Here is a 19304-nt window from a genome sequence, read left to right as displayed (position 1 = left end):
AGTAGAACCCAGTGCCCTGCTGACACAAAGGGACCACCTCCACCGCCCGGAAGCGAAGAAGGGCATGAGCCTCCTGGAGAAGAAGGGGAAGTAGCGCTCTGGCGGAAGGACACTCTCTTGGGGGCAGGTCCGGAGGAGGCGTCCAGAAGTGTAGGGAATACCCCTCTCTGATGACGGAGAGGACCCAGTTGTCCGAAGTTATCAGTTCCCAGCGGTGATAAAAAGCATGGAGGCGGCCCCCTATAGGCAGAGGAGAGGACTCGAGGACGGAGGGGGCCGGCCCGCTCCAACCGGGCCAGTCAAAAAGATGGCACAGGCTTGGCCACCGCAGGTGTCTGAGGCTTCTGAGGGGCCCTTTGCTGCTGCGGATGCCGAGGAGGTGGCCGGGAAAAAGCCAGTGTGGACTTTTGAGGATAGCGCTGGGGAGGCAATTTGTACGACTTAGGAAGAGCGGGCTTCGCCTTGGACCTAACCAAGGAGGCAAAGGAGCGCTCATGCTCGGAGAGGCGTTTGGTGGCTGCCTCAATGGAGTTGTCAAAGAGTTTGTTGCCCAAACACGGGAGATTCGCCAGCCGGTCTGCAGATTTGGGTCCATGTCAACCTTGCGGAGCCAGGCTAGGCAGCGCATGGCTACCGCAAAGGCGAAGACCCTTGAGGAGAGTTCAAAGGCATCATAGGTCGCCTGAAACATATAAAGGCGAATCTGCAACAGTGTATCCAGGAGCCGGCGAAATTACGTCCGGCGATGAACAGGCATATCCTCCTGAAACGAGGGCATGGATTTGATGCACTGTTTCAGATATGACATAAAAGTAAAATTGTAGTTAAGATCCCTGTTTGCCATCATTGAATTTTAGTACAGGCGCCTGCCAAACTTGTCCATAGTCCGGCTTCCCCGGCCCGGCAGGACAGCCGCGTAGACCTTGGAAGGATTAGACTTCAAGGAAGACTCCACCACCAAGGATTGGTGGGAGAGCTGAGCCTTCTCAAACCCCTTACAGGGGACCGTCCGGTACCTTGACTCCATCTTGGACGGAATGGCCGGAATAGAGTAAGGCATCTCTAAATTCCGGAAGAAAGTCTGCTGCAAAACGGGGTTCAAGGGGAGGCGAAGGGATTCCTTCGGTGGGTAAGGAAGCTCCATCTCCTCCAAATATTCCTGGGTATACCTGGATCCGGACTGGAAGTCCAGTTGCAGCGCCTTGCCCATGTCCATCACGAACCTGGTGAAGGAGGACGGCTTGTCCGTAGAATGCCCCTCAAGGGGTGAAGCCGAGCGGGACTTAGGAGCAGCCTGCTTAGCGTAACTTTAGAGGGTAGCATCTCCTGATCTAAAGCATCCGTCGGGCAGAGATAGCATAGTCAGAGACCTTGCTTATAACTCTGAAGAGATCATACAGAGCATTAGCAATATAATTCTCCCCAGAGAACAGGTTCTGGGAATCTTTCCCATCTATCAATCAGAGGTCCAAGACAGGCAAGTGTGACAAGTGCGTGCTACAAAGGAAGACACAGCTGCCACCTTACTGCTTAGGGCCAAAGCTCCAAATTGACGTCAGAGGAGGGGCGGGACCGCAACAGAGGAAACAGCTCCTAAGTACAAAGATCGCTAGCACCGCGATCTTGTTTGTAGGCTGTTCCTAGAAGATAAACAGTGCGGGGAGGCCAGGGAGGAAGCCGACCCCAGTGGGAGGCCAGGGGGAACACGCAGGCCTTCCATGGGGGGGGGGGGGTGTAGTGAGCAGTCCTTCGGGGTGGGACAGGCAAAAACACGCAGGCCTTCCGGGGGGGGGGGGGGGGGGTGAGGTGGTGAGCAAGTCCACTTGGTCCTGAGGCTCTTTATCACCACCCCTCCTTCACTAGGGAGGGAGGTTTGTTTAGTGACCTGAACCACCAGTGAATCCACTTTTGGCTGAACAAACAGCTGTTGGAAATCTGGTGCTATCAGACACAGCTTGGACATAAGTTTTAGCCATTCAAAGGGATCCCTCTGACAACTCCTAGTGGCAACTCATAGTGATGTTTGGATGGGAGGATAAAAATCATGGTCTGAGCCATAGAACTGCTCATAACAGCATTGAGAAGAGGCCGATGGGATTTTGAGCTTTAACACTTACAGCAAGGTGGAAATAACTCTCAAAAGCAAAGAGGCCCTAAACAACTGGCACACTGTGGGTCTTCTCCCTGATCCAATGTCACCACCACCTCATGACCACTGTCCTGCATGGAAGAAGACTGTGTCAGGGAAACTTCATCCTGGGATAAAAGTGGCAGGGAAATCTGACTTGCTATCCTCCCAGTCCGTGATAGACTGAACCTCTTGGTCCAAGTCTGAATCCTCATCTGGCCGGGGCGCCTGCCTCAGGGGAAACCCCTATGCTGCCACCACTGCTGCGCTGATAACAGCAGAGGACCCTTGGCAATTTAAATAAGCATTCCACAATTGCAAGACTCCTCTGCTAAAGAAGGCTCACTGGCTTCCCATCCCCCACCGGATTATGTATAAAATTGCTCTCTTAACTTTCAAATCTCAAAAGACCAGTGAGCCTGCATTTATTAATAGACTCCTGATCTCATACGAGCCTCCTAGAACTCTAAGATCCGCGTCTCAACACACACTCTATGTCCCCTCATTAAAAATTATTGGCACCTGCCTTGCTTCTATTTTTTCTGTCACAGCTCCTACAATCTGGAATTCCCTCCCATCACATATCAGAGCTGAACAAAATTTAGATAAATTTAAGGGCAATCTAAAATGTTTCCTTTTCAAAGATGCCTACAAGTAATCTATCATTCTTTTTTTTAAAAAAATTTTAATGTTTTATTGAAGATTTGAAAAGAATTACAAAACAGCAAAATTGGATATCAGCTCGAACAGAAACGCAATACCATCCCATAAAAATGTCTACCATCCCAAAATATTTTTTTTAAAAAAGCATCTCCAAACGGAAGAACAATAAAGCACAGTTACTTACCGTAACAGGTGTTATCCAGGGACAGCAGGCATATATTCTCACATGTGGGTGACGTCATCTACGGAGCCCCAGCGCGGACAGCTTTTCAAGCAAACTTGCTAGAAGTTTCAAGTTTGCACACTGCACCACGCATGTGTCTGCTTCCTCGCCCACTAGAGGGCGCGTTCCACCTCGTGGTCCTCAGTTCCATCACTAGCAAAGAAGCCATCCCCGGGGAGGCGGGTGGGTTGTGAGAATATATGCCTGCTGTCCCTGGATAACACCTGTTACGGTAAGTAACTGTGCTTTATCCCAGGACAAGCAGGCATGATATTCTCACATGTGGGTGACCTCCAAGCCAACCAAAAAAAGGGCAGGTGGGAGGATGGCAATTTATGAAAACAGATTACGTAACACCGACTGGCCAAACCGGCCATCGCTTCTGGACAAAGTGTCCAGGCAATAGTGGGAGGTGAACGTATGAACCGAAGACCAAGTGGCAGCTTTACAAATGTCCTCCATGGGAGTAGATCGGAGGAAAGCAACCGAAGCTGCCATCGCTCGGACCTTATGCCCCGTGACACGCCCCGAGAGCGGGAGACCAGCCTGAGCGTAGCAAAAAGAAATGCAAGCAGCCAACCAGTTGGACAAGGTGCGTTTGGAAACCGGATGTCCTAGACGATTAGGATCAAAGGACAAAAACAATTGAGGAACCTTCCGATGAGACTTGGTACGTTGGAGATAAAATGCCAACGCCCTCTTACAGTCAAGAGAATGGAGCGCCGTCTCGCCAGGATGGGAGTGGGGCTTAGGAAAAAACACAGGAAGGACAACGGACTGATTCAAGTGGAAATCCGATACAATCTTTGGCAAAAATTTCGGATGCGTGCGCAAGACCACCTTGTCATGGTGGAACACCGTGAAAGGTGGATCCGCAACCAAAGCTTGCAACTCACTAACCCTTCGAGCCGATGTGAGAGCAATCAGAAAAACCACCTTCCAAGTAAGGAATTTGAGAAGGGATACGTCCATAGGCTCAAAGGGAGGTTTCATCAGTTGAGCCAGGACAACATTCAAATCCCAAACAACAGGAGGAGGCTTCAGAGGGGGACAAACATTGATTAGCCCCTTCATGAACCGTTGCACCATAGGGTGAAGCGAAAGAGCACGACCATCTAAGTGCCGGTGAAAAGCTGAAATGGCACTGAGATGTACCCGGACAGATGTCGTCTTCAGGCCTGATTTAGACAAATGTAACAAGTAGTCTAAAACCGAAGCCACCGGGACAGAATCAGGAGTCAGATGTCGCGAGGAACACCAAGATGAAAATCTGGTCCACTTCTGTGAATAACAAAGCCTGGTCGAGACCTTGCGTGAGGCTTCCAAAACCTCCCTCACTGACTGAGAGACCTGGATTGAAGTGAAGGGGAAAGGAACCAAGCAGTCAGGTGCAAGGACTGCAGATTGGGATGCAACAGCGAACCCCGACTCTGAGATAGCAGAGAGGGAAACACAGGCAGAAGCAGAGGTTCCCTGACACTTAGTTGAAGAAGCAGGGAGAACCAATGCTGACGAGGCCACCGAGGCGCAATGAGAATCATCGTGGCGGTGGATGACTTGAGACGTACCAACGTTCTCATGATCAAGGGAAAAGGAGGAAACGCATACAGGAACCTCCCCTCCCAGTCCAGAAGGAAGGCATCCGCCTCCAGACGGTCCGGGGAATACATCCTCGAACAATATAGGGGCAGTTTGTGCGTCTCCGAGGAGGCAAACAGGTCCACCTGCGGAGTCCCCCAGCGGTCGAAGACCTCGCGCAGGACTCTGGAGTGGAGAGACCATTCGTGCGGTTGAAGAAGCCGACTGAGCTTGTCTGCCAAGCAGTTTTGGTCTCCCTGAATATATACCGCCTGCAGGAAGATGTTTCGGGAGATTGCCCACTCCCAAAGGCGAAGCGCCTCCCTGCAGAGGGGCCAAGAGCCCGTCCCACCTTGCTTGTTGACATAGTACATCGCTACCTGGTTGTCCGTGCGAACTAGGACTACCTGATCGCGAAGAAGGTGGTCGAACGCACGAACCGCCATGTAAATGGCTCGAAGTTCCAGCACATTGATGTGACATCGACGGTCCTCCGACGACCACAGACCCTGGGTCCGCAGCCCGTCTAGATGGGCCCCCCACGCATACTCCGAAGAGTCCGTGGTCAGGACCCTGCGAAAGGGAGGGGCCAGAAACAGCAACCCCCCGGAAAAATTGGAACAATCGGTCCACCAACGGAGCGACCGTTTCAAAGAAGGAGTGACCGTAATGAGGCGGGACACCGGATCGCAATCCTGACGCCACTGGGAGGCCAGGGTCCACTGAGAGATTCTCAGGTGCAGTCTGGCAAACGGGGTGACGTGGACCGTCGATGCCATGTGGCCCAGAAGCATCATCATGCGCTGGGCCGATACCACCTGCAGCTGCGAGACCCACCGCCCCAGCCGAACCAAGGCCGCCAAGCGAGGCTGCGGGAGGTACGCACGTCGGCTCACAGTGTCCAGCACTGCGCCTATAAATTGAAGGGACTGGGCCGGCTGCAACTGCGACTTGGGGAAATTCACCTCGAACCCCAGTCGTTGAAGGAAGGCGATAGACTGTCGGGTCGCTGAGATAACCCCCTCCCTGGTCGTGCTTTTGATCAGCCAATCGTCCAGGTAGGGGAAAACCTGAAGGCCCCGATTTCTCAGGGCCGCCGCGACCACGACCATGCACTTCGTAAAGACTCGAGGGGACGAAGCTAGGCCAAAAGGCAGGACCCTGTACTGAAGGTGCAAGTCCCCCACCTGGAACCTCAAGAACCTCCGGAAGGCAGGATGCACGGGAACATGAGTATATGCCTCCTTCAGATCGAGGGAGCACATCCAGTCCCCTTCCTCCAAGAGAGGGTATAGAACCGGGAGAGACAGCATTCGAAACTTCTCCCGGACCAGGAATTTGTTGAGCTTCCTGAGGTCCAGTATAGGGCGCAGGTCCCCGGTCTTTTTCGGGACCAGAAAGTAGCGGGAGTAAAACCCGGTCCCCCGCTGATCTGCGGGAACTGGTTCGACCGCCCGAAGCTTCAACAGGGCCCGGGCCTCGGCCAGCAAGATGGGAAGCTGGCTCCGATTGAAAGTGGAAGGTCCCGGGGGCATATCCTGTGGCACAGACAAGAAATTGAGAGAGTAGCCCTCGGAGACGGTCCGGAGCACCCAGGCGTCTGATGTAATTTCGGTCCAGGCTGGGTAAAAGGACCGAAGACGCCCCCCTATAGGCAGGGATTTCTGAGCGGTCGCGGAGGGGAACCCGCCCCATCCGCTCAGCCCGTCAAAAAGAAGGCGCGGGCTTGGAAGGGCCCTGCGCCGGAGCTTGCGTTTGTCCCCCTCTGCCCCTCTGAGCCTGGCGTCTAGGTGGCGGTCTGGAAAAGGCGGGAGTAGATTTTTGGGGGTACCGCCTCGGGGGAGGGCGGAAGGGTTTCTGCGGCGGGGGTCTAGGCTTGGGCCGGACCAAGGAGGCCAACGAGCGCTCCTGCTCAGACAACCTCTTGGTCGCCGCCTCTAATGACTCGTCAAAAAGTTCGGACCCCACACAAGGCAAATCTGCCAGGCGATCCTGCAGGTTTGGGTCCATGTCGAGGGTGCGAAGCCAGGCCAGACGGCGCATGGCCACCGCGAGGGCCGACACCCTCGAAACCAGCTCAAAAGCGTCGTACAAGGCGTGAAACAGGTACAACCGCAGTTGAGACAGGTTGGACATGAATGTATCAAAACCTGCCTTCTGGGAGTCCGGTATGGAGTCACGAAACTGAGGGAGGTCCTTCACCATACCTCGAAGATAGGAGGAAAAAGTGAATGCATAATTTAGCACCCTGGTGGCCATCAGGGAATTGGAATAAAGGCGACGGCCAAACTTGTCCAGGGTTCGGCCCTCCCTACCAGGTGGAACCGCCGCAGAAACCCGGGAAGGCTGAGACTTTTTAAGGGCAGATTCCACCAGCAAAGACTGGTGGGAGAGCTGCGCCTTGTCGAACCCCTTAGCCGGCACCGTCCTGTATTTGCCCTCCATCTTGGACGGGACTGACGTGACCGTAAGAGGGTTTGACAAATTTTTTAACCAAGTCTGCAGGAGGACCTTATTGTATGGGAGCCGAGGAGCCTCCCGAGGTGGAGTTGGAAGGTCCTGCTCCTCAAGGAACTCCTTAGAATACTGGGATCCGACCGAAAGGTCCAGCCCGAGGGCCTTGGCCATGTCCTGTACAAAAACCGAGAATGAGGACGGTTTAGCAGGTGGGGAAGGAGATCTCGACTTTTTCGCCGAGGAAACCGGAGAGGCCTCGTGCGAATAATACAAGGGATCTCTCCCTGACCCCGAGCCCCACGATGTCCTCTCCACAGGCCTCGAGGGGGTAGGAGAACGAGTCCGCCTCGACGAGGCCCGGGGCGAAGACCCCGGGGTCCGGGGGACGAGGGCCCCCTCCCGTTTCCTCGGCGAGGAAGAACAGGACACCCGACGCGCCGGGGAGCGGAGAAGCTTCGGATTGTCAATGCGCAACTCCGACACCCGCAACGCCTCGCCCCCGATCGGGGAAGACCGACCGCGCCCTCGAGGCGAACCCCGTGAGCGCTTCGGCTTCCTCAGCCGGCGCCTCGACCGAGTCCGAGGCGAGGGCGAAGACCCCCGGGAGGACCTCGAGGACGATGAGGAGGAAATGCGGCGGACCCGACGCACCTTGTCCCGGGGCCGCACGCTACGCTCCGGCTGATCCCCCGCGGTCGATGGTAAGACCAAAACCGAGGCCGAGACCGAGGCCGAGGCGGGCGGAGCCTCGACAGCCGAGACCGAGGTCGGAGGAGCCCCGGTCTCCGAGGTCGAGGGAGCCCCGGCACCCGAGGCCGAGGTCGCCGAGGCCGAGGCCGCCGAGGCAACAGCCGCCGGGGTCGAAGCCCGTTGCAGCTGTTCCAGGGCCCCCGACAGCTCAGTTGATATGAGCGCTCTGAGGAGCTCCTGGAAAGCCGGGATCCCGACGAAGGTCGGGAGGTCCGAATCCGGGGCATGCTCCCTGGAGGGCGACCTCGGTCTCGAGTGTTCCCTCGGGGCTTGCACGGGCGGGGCCCGAGGCGGGGCCGAGGACGACCCACCCGCCTTGGTCGAAGCAGAGGACGGCTTCTTTGCAGACCCTGTAGGGGATGGAAAGGAGGACTTACCCGAGGTCGCCTTCGTTCCCGAGGTCGACTTGGAAGTCGAAGGGCGAGGAGAGGCCGAGGGCCCCGAGGACGCCGAGGCCGAGGTCGAGGCCGGGGCCGAAGCCGAGGCCGACGTCGAGGCCTTTACCACGGGGTCCGCCTTAAACAACTCCGCCATTCTGGCCCTCCTGCGACGGAGAGCCCTGGGTTGAAACGTGGAACAGCGATCGCACGAGGTGGTAGGGTGTTCCGGGCCCAGACAAACGATGCACCACCGGTGGGGGTCTGTAATAGAGAGCAGCCTCTCGCACCGGCTGCACTTTTTGAAACCCGTTACAGGACGGGACATCAACGACGAAACTGGCCGGGAACGATCGACGTCCCGCGGCCACGGCTGCCGGGAGCCCCCGGAGCCCAACGAGAAGACAAAATTTTTTTTTTTTTTTTTTTTTTTAAAAAGGAAAAGAACAGAAAGAACAGAAATCAAAAAGCACAGCGACCGAAAAAATCAGACGCGGTGTCAGGAAGCAGCGACACAAAAAAGATTAGGAGCTCACAATCCACAGGGCTTACTGGCTCCGCGGAAAAAAATGAACTGAGGACCACGAGGTGGAACGCGCCCTCTAGTGGGCGAGGAAGCAGACACATGCGTGGTGCAGTGTGCAAACTTGAAACTTCTAGCAAGTTTGCTTGAAAAGCTGTCCGCGCTGGGGCTCCGTAGATGACGTCACCCACATGTGAGAATATCATGCCTGCTTGTCCTGGGATAAACCAGATACCCACTCAAACTGCACCCCCGCACCCCAAATCACTTGAACAAAAACACAACATAAGACAACCTCCTGTTGTTCCTTCAGGAAGTTGTCCCCAACTCCCCCCATCCCCCCAATCAGTAAACTTAAGTCAAAGAGTCCACTTTGTCCATAATCAGAGACCAAGTCCGGGTAGAGGAAAAATAATAACCATGTCTTTTCGCAATAGAAATCTCCATTGCGCTCATATTGGAATCTTCAAAGAGCAATCCAAGATGGTAGGTGGCTCCATCCGCTTCCAATGGCTGGTTATCAAGCATTTGGCTGCTGCCAGACCCCACCGGCGAAGCTTAGTTTGCCAGGCATAAAAGCACACATTATGAAGACCCAATAAACAGACCTGTGATGTAAAAGTGATAAGAATTTGCAACAATTGTGACAGACAACCCACCACCCTCTTCCAAAAAGGTTTCAAGACCTTACAGTCCCACCAAACATGGAGGAAGGTACCCAAGTCCACCCCACATCTCCAACAAGTAGCAGAGGCCCCCGGATACATCTTATGCAAATGGGTAGGAGTAAAATACCACCTCGTAAACACTTTATAAGCATTTTCCTTAATAAGAACACAGGAGGAGGCCTTACCCACCTCAATACATATCTGGGACCAGTCCCGTTCTGTAAATGAACACCCAAGTCGTGTTCCCAAGCTGTTTTATATGGAGGGAGATGAACCCCTAAAATATTGGTAAAGTGCCGAAATGGGGCCTAGGTAAACCCTGAAGTGTAATCCATAACTGTTCTAAATGAATTGAGGAGTGCAAAGAACCCCCCCCCCCCCCAATCCCATCCCTGAGAGTGAATAAAATACTGAATTTGCGAATAGGCCAGAAAGTCCCCCTTGGGCAGATCACAACTGGTCTGAAAAGCTTCAAAGGACACCAGGACCCCCCTATGCAGAACATCCCTAAAAGTGGTTAAACCAGAGCATTCCCAACGCAAAAAAGCTTGATTCTCTCGGCCTACAGGGAACTGAAGTTCATCACATATCGCCCCCCAAGATAGAAGGGACCAACCCTTCTCCCCATCTCTGCCGCGTCTCACACCACAATCGCAAAAGATGCTTCAAGAAGGGATTGCTCTGACCTCTGAATGCTACTTGTTCAGGAGAGGACCAAAGCCAAAACTTCAGTTTATGAGGTCCCACGAAATGCGCACCACAATCTTCGCTTCAGCTATCTCCCAATCCAACAAAAGTCGCAACTGTGCGGCCCAAAAATACCAAAACTAATTGGGCAGAGCTCATCCCCCACAAACTCCTCTGAGAAAGTCGAGGAGGTTTCCCCTGCCAAATAAACTTAAAGAACAAGGCATGCAATTGTTTCAAAACTGAAGAAGGGACCTGGATCGATAAAGCTTGGAATAAAAACAGTAAGCAGAGCAAAACATTCATTTTTATAACAGCTATTCTGCCCCACCAAGACAACCACATCCCATGCCACCATTGAAGATCACCCCCTGAATCTGCTGAACAATGTTGGCATAGTTCAAAACATATAGTTTAGAGAGATCGCTAGAGATACGGATTCCTAAATACTTAATTGCTCCCGACGCCCACTGGGCAATTTAGGGGGGACTAAATCCCTTTCCTCAGGTCAGGACAGGATACCATAACAGCAGTATACTGTACTGTACTGAAGAAAGATTTGGCCTCTGAAAGCTAATTGAAAAATGGATTAGTCCAATAAAATGGTATTTTCTTATTTCTCATTATTTGTTTTATTTCTATCTTTTAATTTGTAAAGCAGTGATTGTTTTGTATCAGTTTTTCCAAATTTACTACTATTACTATTTACATCTACTGTCTTCATATTTTGCATAGTATTAAGGGACATGTGTCACTGTTTCTGTGGTATTGCATTATAACATAACATAACAACTTTATTCTTCTATACCGCCAATATGCAGTCTTGCATCTTAGGGTTTCATTTTTATATATTAGTACTTTTAGTTTGTGGTCCCATATTTGCTTAGGGGTTATCTGTGTTCTGGTAGGAATGACTATTTAGAAGCATACAGTGTGTTCTGTGTAGTTTAATTTTGTGGTTAACCATTATGTGTTGTTAATAATATAATAACCATTATGTGTTGTTAACAATATAATATTGTATGTATATATGAAAAATGAATGGAAAAAATTGTATTACAATTAGTACTATTATAGGGGCGGTGTCTGGGAGCAGAGATTGGGTGGGGGCGGAGCTTTCAGGCCTCCCCAAACAAAAAAGCGTTCTGCTGCCTAGGCCTGCAAGTAGCAAAATTATGACATCTTGATTGCTAGCAGCAATGAACACACATAAAATTCCAATACATACCTGATCTAAAAAGTCGGTCTATTCTCTCATATCTTTCAGCACTTGGAGAAAGAACCTTAATTCGAGGGCTCCCAGGGGCAGATGTATCTGAGCATGCATCAGTGAACGAATCTTCATGACACAGGAAAAGAAGTTCTTTCACACATTTATGGCAAATACTGTGCTGACAGGGAAGGATAAGTGGATGGATAAACAGTTCTTTGCAGGATGGACAGATAAGCTCTCGTTCAATATTCTTGATTGCAACCTGGAAAAGGCAGAAAAACAAGATAATAACCAAAAGGGGCCCTAGCTTTAAAAAGGTTAAGATGCAAAATTTAAAAAAATAAAAAATTATAGATGCTATGATAGTAGTAGTCAATAAAAGATCTTTTAGCTGTTTTGTAATTCTAGAGAAAGGGAAAAGGAATGGGACTTGATATACTGCATTTCTATGATTACAATCAATGTGATTTACAAATTATATACAGGTACAGTACTTATTTTGTACCTGGGGCAATGGTGTTAAGTGACTTTCCCAGAGTCACAAGGAGCTACAGTGTGAATTAAACCCAGTTCCCCAGGTTCTCAGGCCGCCTACACAGAAAGATTAGGTTCTTACCTCGATAAAGCATAGTTACTTACCATAACAGGTGTTATCCAGGGACAGCAGGCAGATATTCTCACTGATGGGTGACGTCACCGACGGAGCCCCAGTACGGACCACTTTAAAAGTGCATCGCCACTTTAAGAATCTAAAAAGTTTCCGATAGCCCGAACCACACATGCGCGAGTGCCTTTCTGCCCGATGAGGGCGCGCGGACCTTCAGTTAAGATACATCAGCTAAAAAGCCAACCCGGGGAGGTGGGTGGGTTGTGAGAATATCTGCCTGCTGTCCCTGGATAACACCTGTTACGGTAAGTAACTGTGCTTTATCCCAGGACAAGCAGGAGCATAGTCTCACTGATGGATGACCTCCAAGCTAACAGAGATGGGATGGTGGGAGAGTTGGCCAAAGAAAATATAATTTGAAATACAGAGAGGCCGAATTGCCCATGGGATGGATCCCGTCTGGAGAAAAAAATCCAGACAATAGTGAGAAGTGAAGGTATGAACTAAGGACCAGGTGGCAGCTTTACAGAGGTCCTTAAAGGTGTAGATCTAAGAAAAACAACAAAAGCTGCCAGAGCACTAACTCTGTGGACTGCAACACGATTTTCCCATGTCAGTCCAGTCTGAATATAGCAGAACGAGATGAAAGCAACCAGCCAGTTGGAAATCGTTCTCTTGAATACAGAATGTCCTAACTAATTTGAATCAAAAGAAAAGTTAGGGATAAAAATCGATGTCGCCTTGACTGGTTAATGTAGAAGGCCAAAGCCCGCTTACTGTCCAAAGTATACAAAACAGGTTCTCCAGTAGGAGAATAAGGAGAGATGAAAAGTGACAACTTGTAGAAGAGACTTTGGACGCATATGCAGAACCACCTTATCATGATGAAAAACTGAAGGATGAATCTGCTAGAAATGTTTGTAACTCACCGACCCTGAGGCAAAGTGAGAGCAATAAGGAAGACCACTGTCCAGGCAAGAAACTCAAGATAAGCTGCAGCCATTGACACAAAAAGTGTCTTCAACCAACTGGAAAGAACTACATTAAGGACCCAGAGGACACGAGGAGACTATAGAGATGGTTACACAGGGAAAAAGTCCTACCAGAAACCTGGAAACCAAGTAGAAAAGGCTACAGCCCAAATGACAGGGAAAGGCATGAGGTATGGTACACATGAAAAACCCCTGTCATGAATCTGGAAACCAGAGGACAAGCAGGAAGAGGTTGACCCTCGACTGACAAAAGGAAAAAATGCAAGAGCACTGAAAAGAAGTCTGAGAGTTAGACTCGAGACTAAAAGCAAACAAAATAAAAAAATAAACCATAAGCAATTCCACTAAGTAGGAATGTGTAACATGAAGATCAAGAAGACACCAAGAAGAAAACCCTAGACCATTGTTGGGTTAAGTGGTTGGTTTCCTGGAGACATCCATAAGATAACAAACAGGCTGAGAAGGACGCAGCACGAGGAAAATCAACCAACAAGGGAAATCATTGCAAATTGGAATGGATCAGACTTCTGAACCGGATTAAACCCAAAAAGGGAATAGCAGAGGAGAACAGGCTCCCTGAGGCTGAATTGAAGGAGAAGGGAGAACCCATGTTGCCTGGGCCACCATGAAGTAAAAAGACATATGGTGGCTACTTCTCTCTGGAGCTGAAATAAAACACTCAACAAGAGAAGAAATGGAGGGGATGCATATAGAAACACACCCATACAATCCAGGAACAAAACATCTGCTGTCAGACTGAGAAGGAAGGAAAGTCTGGAGCAAAACTGGGGCAACTGATGATTGTGAAGAGACTCAAACAAGTCTACTTGTGGGGTGCCCCAAAGGTGGACTGGAGAGTTGTAGAGCTGAGAGTCCTTTCAGTGAAGAATTCTGCTGAGGTTATCTGCTAGGGAATTCCGCTCCCCATGAATGCAGACAGGCAGCAAGAACAGATTGCAAGCTGTCACCCAAGTCCAAATATGCTGGGCTTCCTGACACACCAGAAGAGAGCCTGAGCCTCCTTGCTTGGTTATGTAGTACCTTGCTACTTGATTGTTCGTGCAAAGGAGGAGGACTTGAGGGCAGAATTGATGAAGAAAAAACCTTGAAGGCATAAAACAGCACTGAGTTCGAGGAAATTGATGTAAAATTTCCCGTCCAAAGACCCCGAGTCTGCAGATCGTTCATATGAGCCCCCCATGCATAAAATGATGCGTCAGTCGTGATGACCATGTAATGAGGAGACAAAAAAAAAAAGGGAGACCTCTGGACAGATCAGAGGAGATCATCCATAAATGAAGCGACTGCAGATGAGACGACGTCATAAATATGCACGCTTTGAGAGACGATTCGTCACCTGAGACCGCTGGGAAGCAAGAATCCACTGAGGAGTACAAGGATGTAGTCCTACCCGTGATATAACATGAACAGAGGAAGGCCTGTGGCACAGAAGAACCATGATGTGTTTGGCAGAAATGGTTTGAAAAAGAAGCAACTGCTAACACAAAACAGAAGAGAGTCTGAAGACGATCTGGAGGAAGAAACGCTCTCATGAGAGTGGTGTCTAGGATTGCCCCAATTAATTATAGACGTTACGGGGAATTTAAGTTCAAAGCCTGGAACTAGAAGAAAAAAGATGGTCCAAAATGTTGCTTGGACCACTTCCTGAGAGGAAACAGCCTTGATGAACAGACGTTCAGAAAAAGAAAAGACCTGAAGGCCGTGTAATCGGAGAGACGCGGCCAGCATAATCAGACACTTGGTGAAGACTCTGGGAGAAGATGCCAGACCAAAGGGAAGAAAGCTGTAGGATCTTGTACTGGAAATGGCAAAGGCTGAGTTGAACTCAAAAGTATATTCTATCAGAAGTAAGAATTGGGATATGTGGAGGTTTCCTTGAGATCCAGGAAGCATAGCCATGAGGTCTGAATGAGGAGAAACGAGTCCTGAAGTACCTCTCGACCAGAAAAATGATATCTCTAAGATCCAGGAAAAAACTCAGTCCACCAGTATAGTTAGGAATCAAGTAGAAATGAGATCAGAATCCCCAACTCTACTAATTGACCTTGGATGACAATCAGCAGAAGAAAAAAGGAAGGACTGTGCAGAATCCAAGACAGACTCTATTGGAAAAAAGGGTTAAGAGCAGGATAAAAACATTGAGTATAGAAAACCTGCCCCATGAAGAAAACCCAAAGAGCGAAGGTCTCAGCAATGCATGAGGAACTGAAGATAGCCTCCAAATGAAGATAGGAAAAAATGTAACCGCAAATCTTCGTTGAGAAGATTGAGGTGAAGGTGAAGACCATTACCGGGACGTGACCCGAAAGACTCACCTGGGCTAGTGGACAAACAACTGCTGAGTAGACAGGTCTCAGCGTGACCATGGAAGCACCCAAAAAGGTCAGCCCCCAAACAAGGCGTATTTGCTAGCTTAACATGGAGAGCGATGGTGAGATCAGACACTCGAAACCAGACCAGCTCTGTTGGAGCAGAAAAGAGGTGCTGAAAAACACAGGCACTGTACGTGTAAGCAGAAAAAGTAGTGTAGACAGCATAGAGATCTAGGAAGCCCATTTGGCTAACAGGTCCCTAGCCTTGCCCACTCTGCCCAGAAAGACAGAGGCCTATACACTAGCCTGTAGAATTGACTCCATCAGTAGAGATTAATTTGAAACATCCTCATTGGTTCAAAAATCATATCAAAAAAGGTTCCCATAAGATATCATAAAGGGAATCAAAAAATCCTTGAATAAGTTAACTAGAGGTCAAGGAATATAAAAAGGAAAAGGGAAGCATGTGGTGAAAAAACCCACCACTTCAGGGAGATTTTAAGATTTTCTCAAAAAAATTCCCCCCTTCAGAGATTCAATCTCAAGTATACAGAATCAATGTCAGGGATTCGATGTTGAAGGCTGAAGACCGTTTAATGTTTGCAGTGCCTTTCCCAACCTGATTGACATCGACGCCAGCAATATTAAACAAGGTCGGCGCCGTATCATGAAATGTGTCGGGACCGATGGAGACTCTTGTGTAAGTGCCAATGGCGAGAACTCAAACCTGACTGACACCGGAGGAGTCAGTGTCGACATAAGTGTTGGCACGCACAACTGAAAATACAGCTGGACATGTACATGAAGTACTAAATGGCATTTGCAGCATAAGAGAAAAACACTGGTACCGTTGGCTGCATCGCCGGTACCATCAGTGCGGTTTGACATCCAGAGAAGTCGGTATAAAAGCACACCTAGTCCATTGGCACCGTTCCGGAAATCTGGTGTTGAGATAGTAGACACCGGTGCCGTAAAGGTCGATGCCCATAAGAAAGGCTGAGACCGTACCGACACCCGAGGAGCCCGTGTCATGACAGGGAGTAAGTTGCAACTGCTCCTGAAGCTCCGCATGCAGCACTGTTGCAGTAGCTGCGGAAGATTCTGCACCGGTACCGCTGGCTTTTGCGCCGGTACCTTTGGTGCTGCCCCATGCTCCTAAGATGAGTATACCCATATTGAGGCACTCATCGATATCGAACCAGAGCCAAAGATGGGGCTGATCGAGGTTGACTCACTGCTACAATGACTGAGGTTGGCAAGATTAGACTCACTGCTACAATGACCTGAAGCCCAAAAGAGAAACCTACAAGCCAACTTAACCAAATAGGATCAAGCCCGAACAGCAATGTTGGTGCGGACTGGAAGAGCGGTACCGGATTACTGATGTCGGCAGGTGTCGGATTCCTGACGGCGCCGAAGGAAAACTGCTTCTGAAGAATCCACATGAAAATGCGCTGGGAGGAGAAGAGCAGAGGACCCAACATTGCTAGAACCATTGGAGGATGTCGGTGAAGACAACTTCCCCAACAAAACAATCACTCGGATGGAAAATAAAGCAGGAAAAACCCGAATGGAAAAACAGGCATAACATGGTGAGAACACAGTATGACAACCCATAAGGCCCCACCAAGCCAAACCAACAACGGAAAAAGAAAAACTGTAAATATTTAGTTTGGGGGGTTTTTGGTAGTTTTTTTTTTTTTTTTTTAACTAAAAACGAAAGAAAAGAAAAAAATAACTAAAAAGTCAGAGAACTGCGAGAGCAGGAAGGCAGCGAAAAGAAAATTTTTCAACAGCCGTTGAAACGTGACTTCTTAGCTCCGCGGAAACTAAGAAACTGAAGGACTGCATGCCCTCATCAGACGGGAAGGCACTCGTACATGCGCGGTTCAGGCTATCACAAACTTTTTAAATTCTTAAAGTGGCGATGCACTTTTAAAGTGGTCCGTACCGGGGCTCGTCGGTGACATCACCCATCAGTGAGAATATGCTGCCTGCTTGTCCTGGGATAATCTTATTTCTTGTAGATGTATCTATAGTCCTGAATGCTAGGGTTATGCATCTGAACCCAGAAGTTGCTTGCAGATTGATATCAAGCATAAGAACATAAGAATAGCCTTACTGGGTCAAACCAATGGTCCATCAAGCCCTGTAGCTCATTCTCACGGTGGCATCTTTCAATTCCGCCTCCTTCCCAATAGCCTTCCTCAGTTTGGACAAAAGCAGTTTGGACTACTGTAATGAAGACATCACCAGAAGGAGGGTAACAGAGAGAACTCCCCAACACTATACTTCAGTTCTGCTTTGAAACAAGAACTGTATAACATTATCAAAATTATACAAAACTGTGTGCAACTGGCACTAACATTTATGGATGGCGCTCGTAGTCACTTGCATGTCATGCTAAGAAATGGAAATTCGAACATGATATCCACTTTTTTTCCCCTTTCAGCTTAGCTGAGAGAGAGAAATTCTTCACAGACAGACACAGACTGAAAAGACCAAAGGCAGGCGAAGCCCACTCACAAGGCAGGGCTTCAGGACTACTAGACGCATCTCAAGAAAGAAGATCATCAAGGTAAAAACCTAATCTTTCTTTCTTTCTACTACAATGTGTCTAGTAGTCCTAACACTAGGGATGTACCAAAGCAGTCCCCTGAGTTTAGGGCGGGACTACTGAGCCTGACTTTAATACCGAGTACCCAAAGCAGCATCCTTCCTAGCTCTATAGAACCTGGTAACTCTATAGAACCTGGTAAAGGCATGACGTAGTCGTAGACCATGTCGCTGCTCTAACAATCTCCACAGGGGAGACCACCTGAGCTTCTGCCAAAATGTACCTTTAACACAATTGGCGGCTGCTTACCACAGTCCAGATATGCGGAAAAAATTGACATTTTAATCCATCTTGAGATAGAGGCCTTGGACACAGAACTGCCTTTCTTAGCATGACTGGTCGGAACAAAAAGATGATCAGCAACTTGAAACTTACTGGCAGTGAAGAAGCACTCCAGCATCTAGCAAATGCAATATTTTGTCCTTTTCCTTCAACCCTATAGGCCAGTGGTAGGCAAACTCATTAGTCAAAAGAGCCAAAATCAGCAGTACAACAATTAAGATTTTTTTTTGAGAGACTCATACCCCGTGCCCACTTGTGCTACGACTGCTACGTCAACCCAACTGACACCCCGCTCGCCCGCAAGTAGTCAAAATCGATTCGTGACAGAGCCTAGAGAATGACACAGGGAAAAAATTTGTCTCCGTCCCCTCCCCGTCCCCATGAGCTCGGTCCCATCCCCGCAAACCACCTGATCCCATCCACACAAGCCTTGAATAGTTTTATACTGAACTTATTATATTAAAGTATAAAAAGAAACAATATTCTGTACAATTGTCAATTTATAAATCAGCGTCTTCTCCCCACTCTCTCTTCCCCATTTCCCTTCAGCGTCCTCAGCCCACTCTCTCTCCACTTCCCTTCAGCGCACACACATAAAAACAAGCAAGCGATTTTATATCATTTTCATTCTATTCATTCATAGAAATTAAAGTCGAAATAATGCCAGTCACATAACAAAACATGATTTTACAAAAATAACTCCCTGCAGTCAAGCCTGCAAGAATTACTAGATGTCTTTCAGCAGCTCCCCTCCCTCCCGCTTACCTTCATGGCCAAGTCAAAATGATCTACCAACAACAAAAAATTTTTAAAAACACAAAGCACATGTTAATCATCATTTATATTCCGCGGGTTTTCAAAGAGGTCAAGACAGATGACTTTATGCAATGTCACCTCAGTAACAACTAAACAAAAATAGACATATATACCCCCTCCCTTTTTACTAAACCGCGTTAACTGTTTTTAGCGCAGGGAGCTGCGCTGAATGCCCTACACTGCTCTCAATGCTCATAGATTCCCTGCACTAAAAAAACGCTATTGCGGTTTAGTGCAAAATATAGACACCAGATATAAATTCTCAAAACAGACACATTTTGATCACTAAATTGAAAATAAAATCATTTTTCCTACCTTTGTTTGGTAATTTCATCAGTCTCTGGTTGCACTTTATTCTTCTGACCGTGCATCCAATATTTCTTCCCTTCT

At 48.9% G+C, this 19304-nt stretch overlaps 1 protein-coding gene across 2 annotated transcripts in view; it reads right to left on the bottom strand.

The window, feature by feature from the left end:
• Positions 1-19304, bottom strand: part of TRIM36 (tripartite motif containing 36) — a 213752-nt gene that overhangs the window by 156496 nt on the left and 37952 nt on the right. For both annotated transcript variants that reach the window (XM_033929084.1, XM_033929085.1), the window contains exon 2: positions 11283-11529. In XM_033929084.1, coding sequence (XP_033784975.1) covers positions 11283-11529 — 247 coding nt within the window. The remainder of the gene's footprint in view (positions 1-11282; positions 11530-19304) is intronic.

The sequence above is a fragment of the Geotrypetes seraphini genome, chromosome 1 (assembly GCF_902459505.1).
Source record: "Geotrypetes seraphini chromosome 1, aGeoSer1.1, whole genome shotgun sequence".
NCBI lineage: Eukaryota > Metazoa > Chordata > Amphibia > Gymnophiona > Dermophiidae > Geotrypetes > Geotrypetes seraphini.
This window is presented reverse-complemented; position numbering and strand designations above follow the sequence as displayed.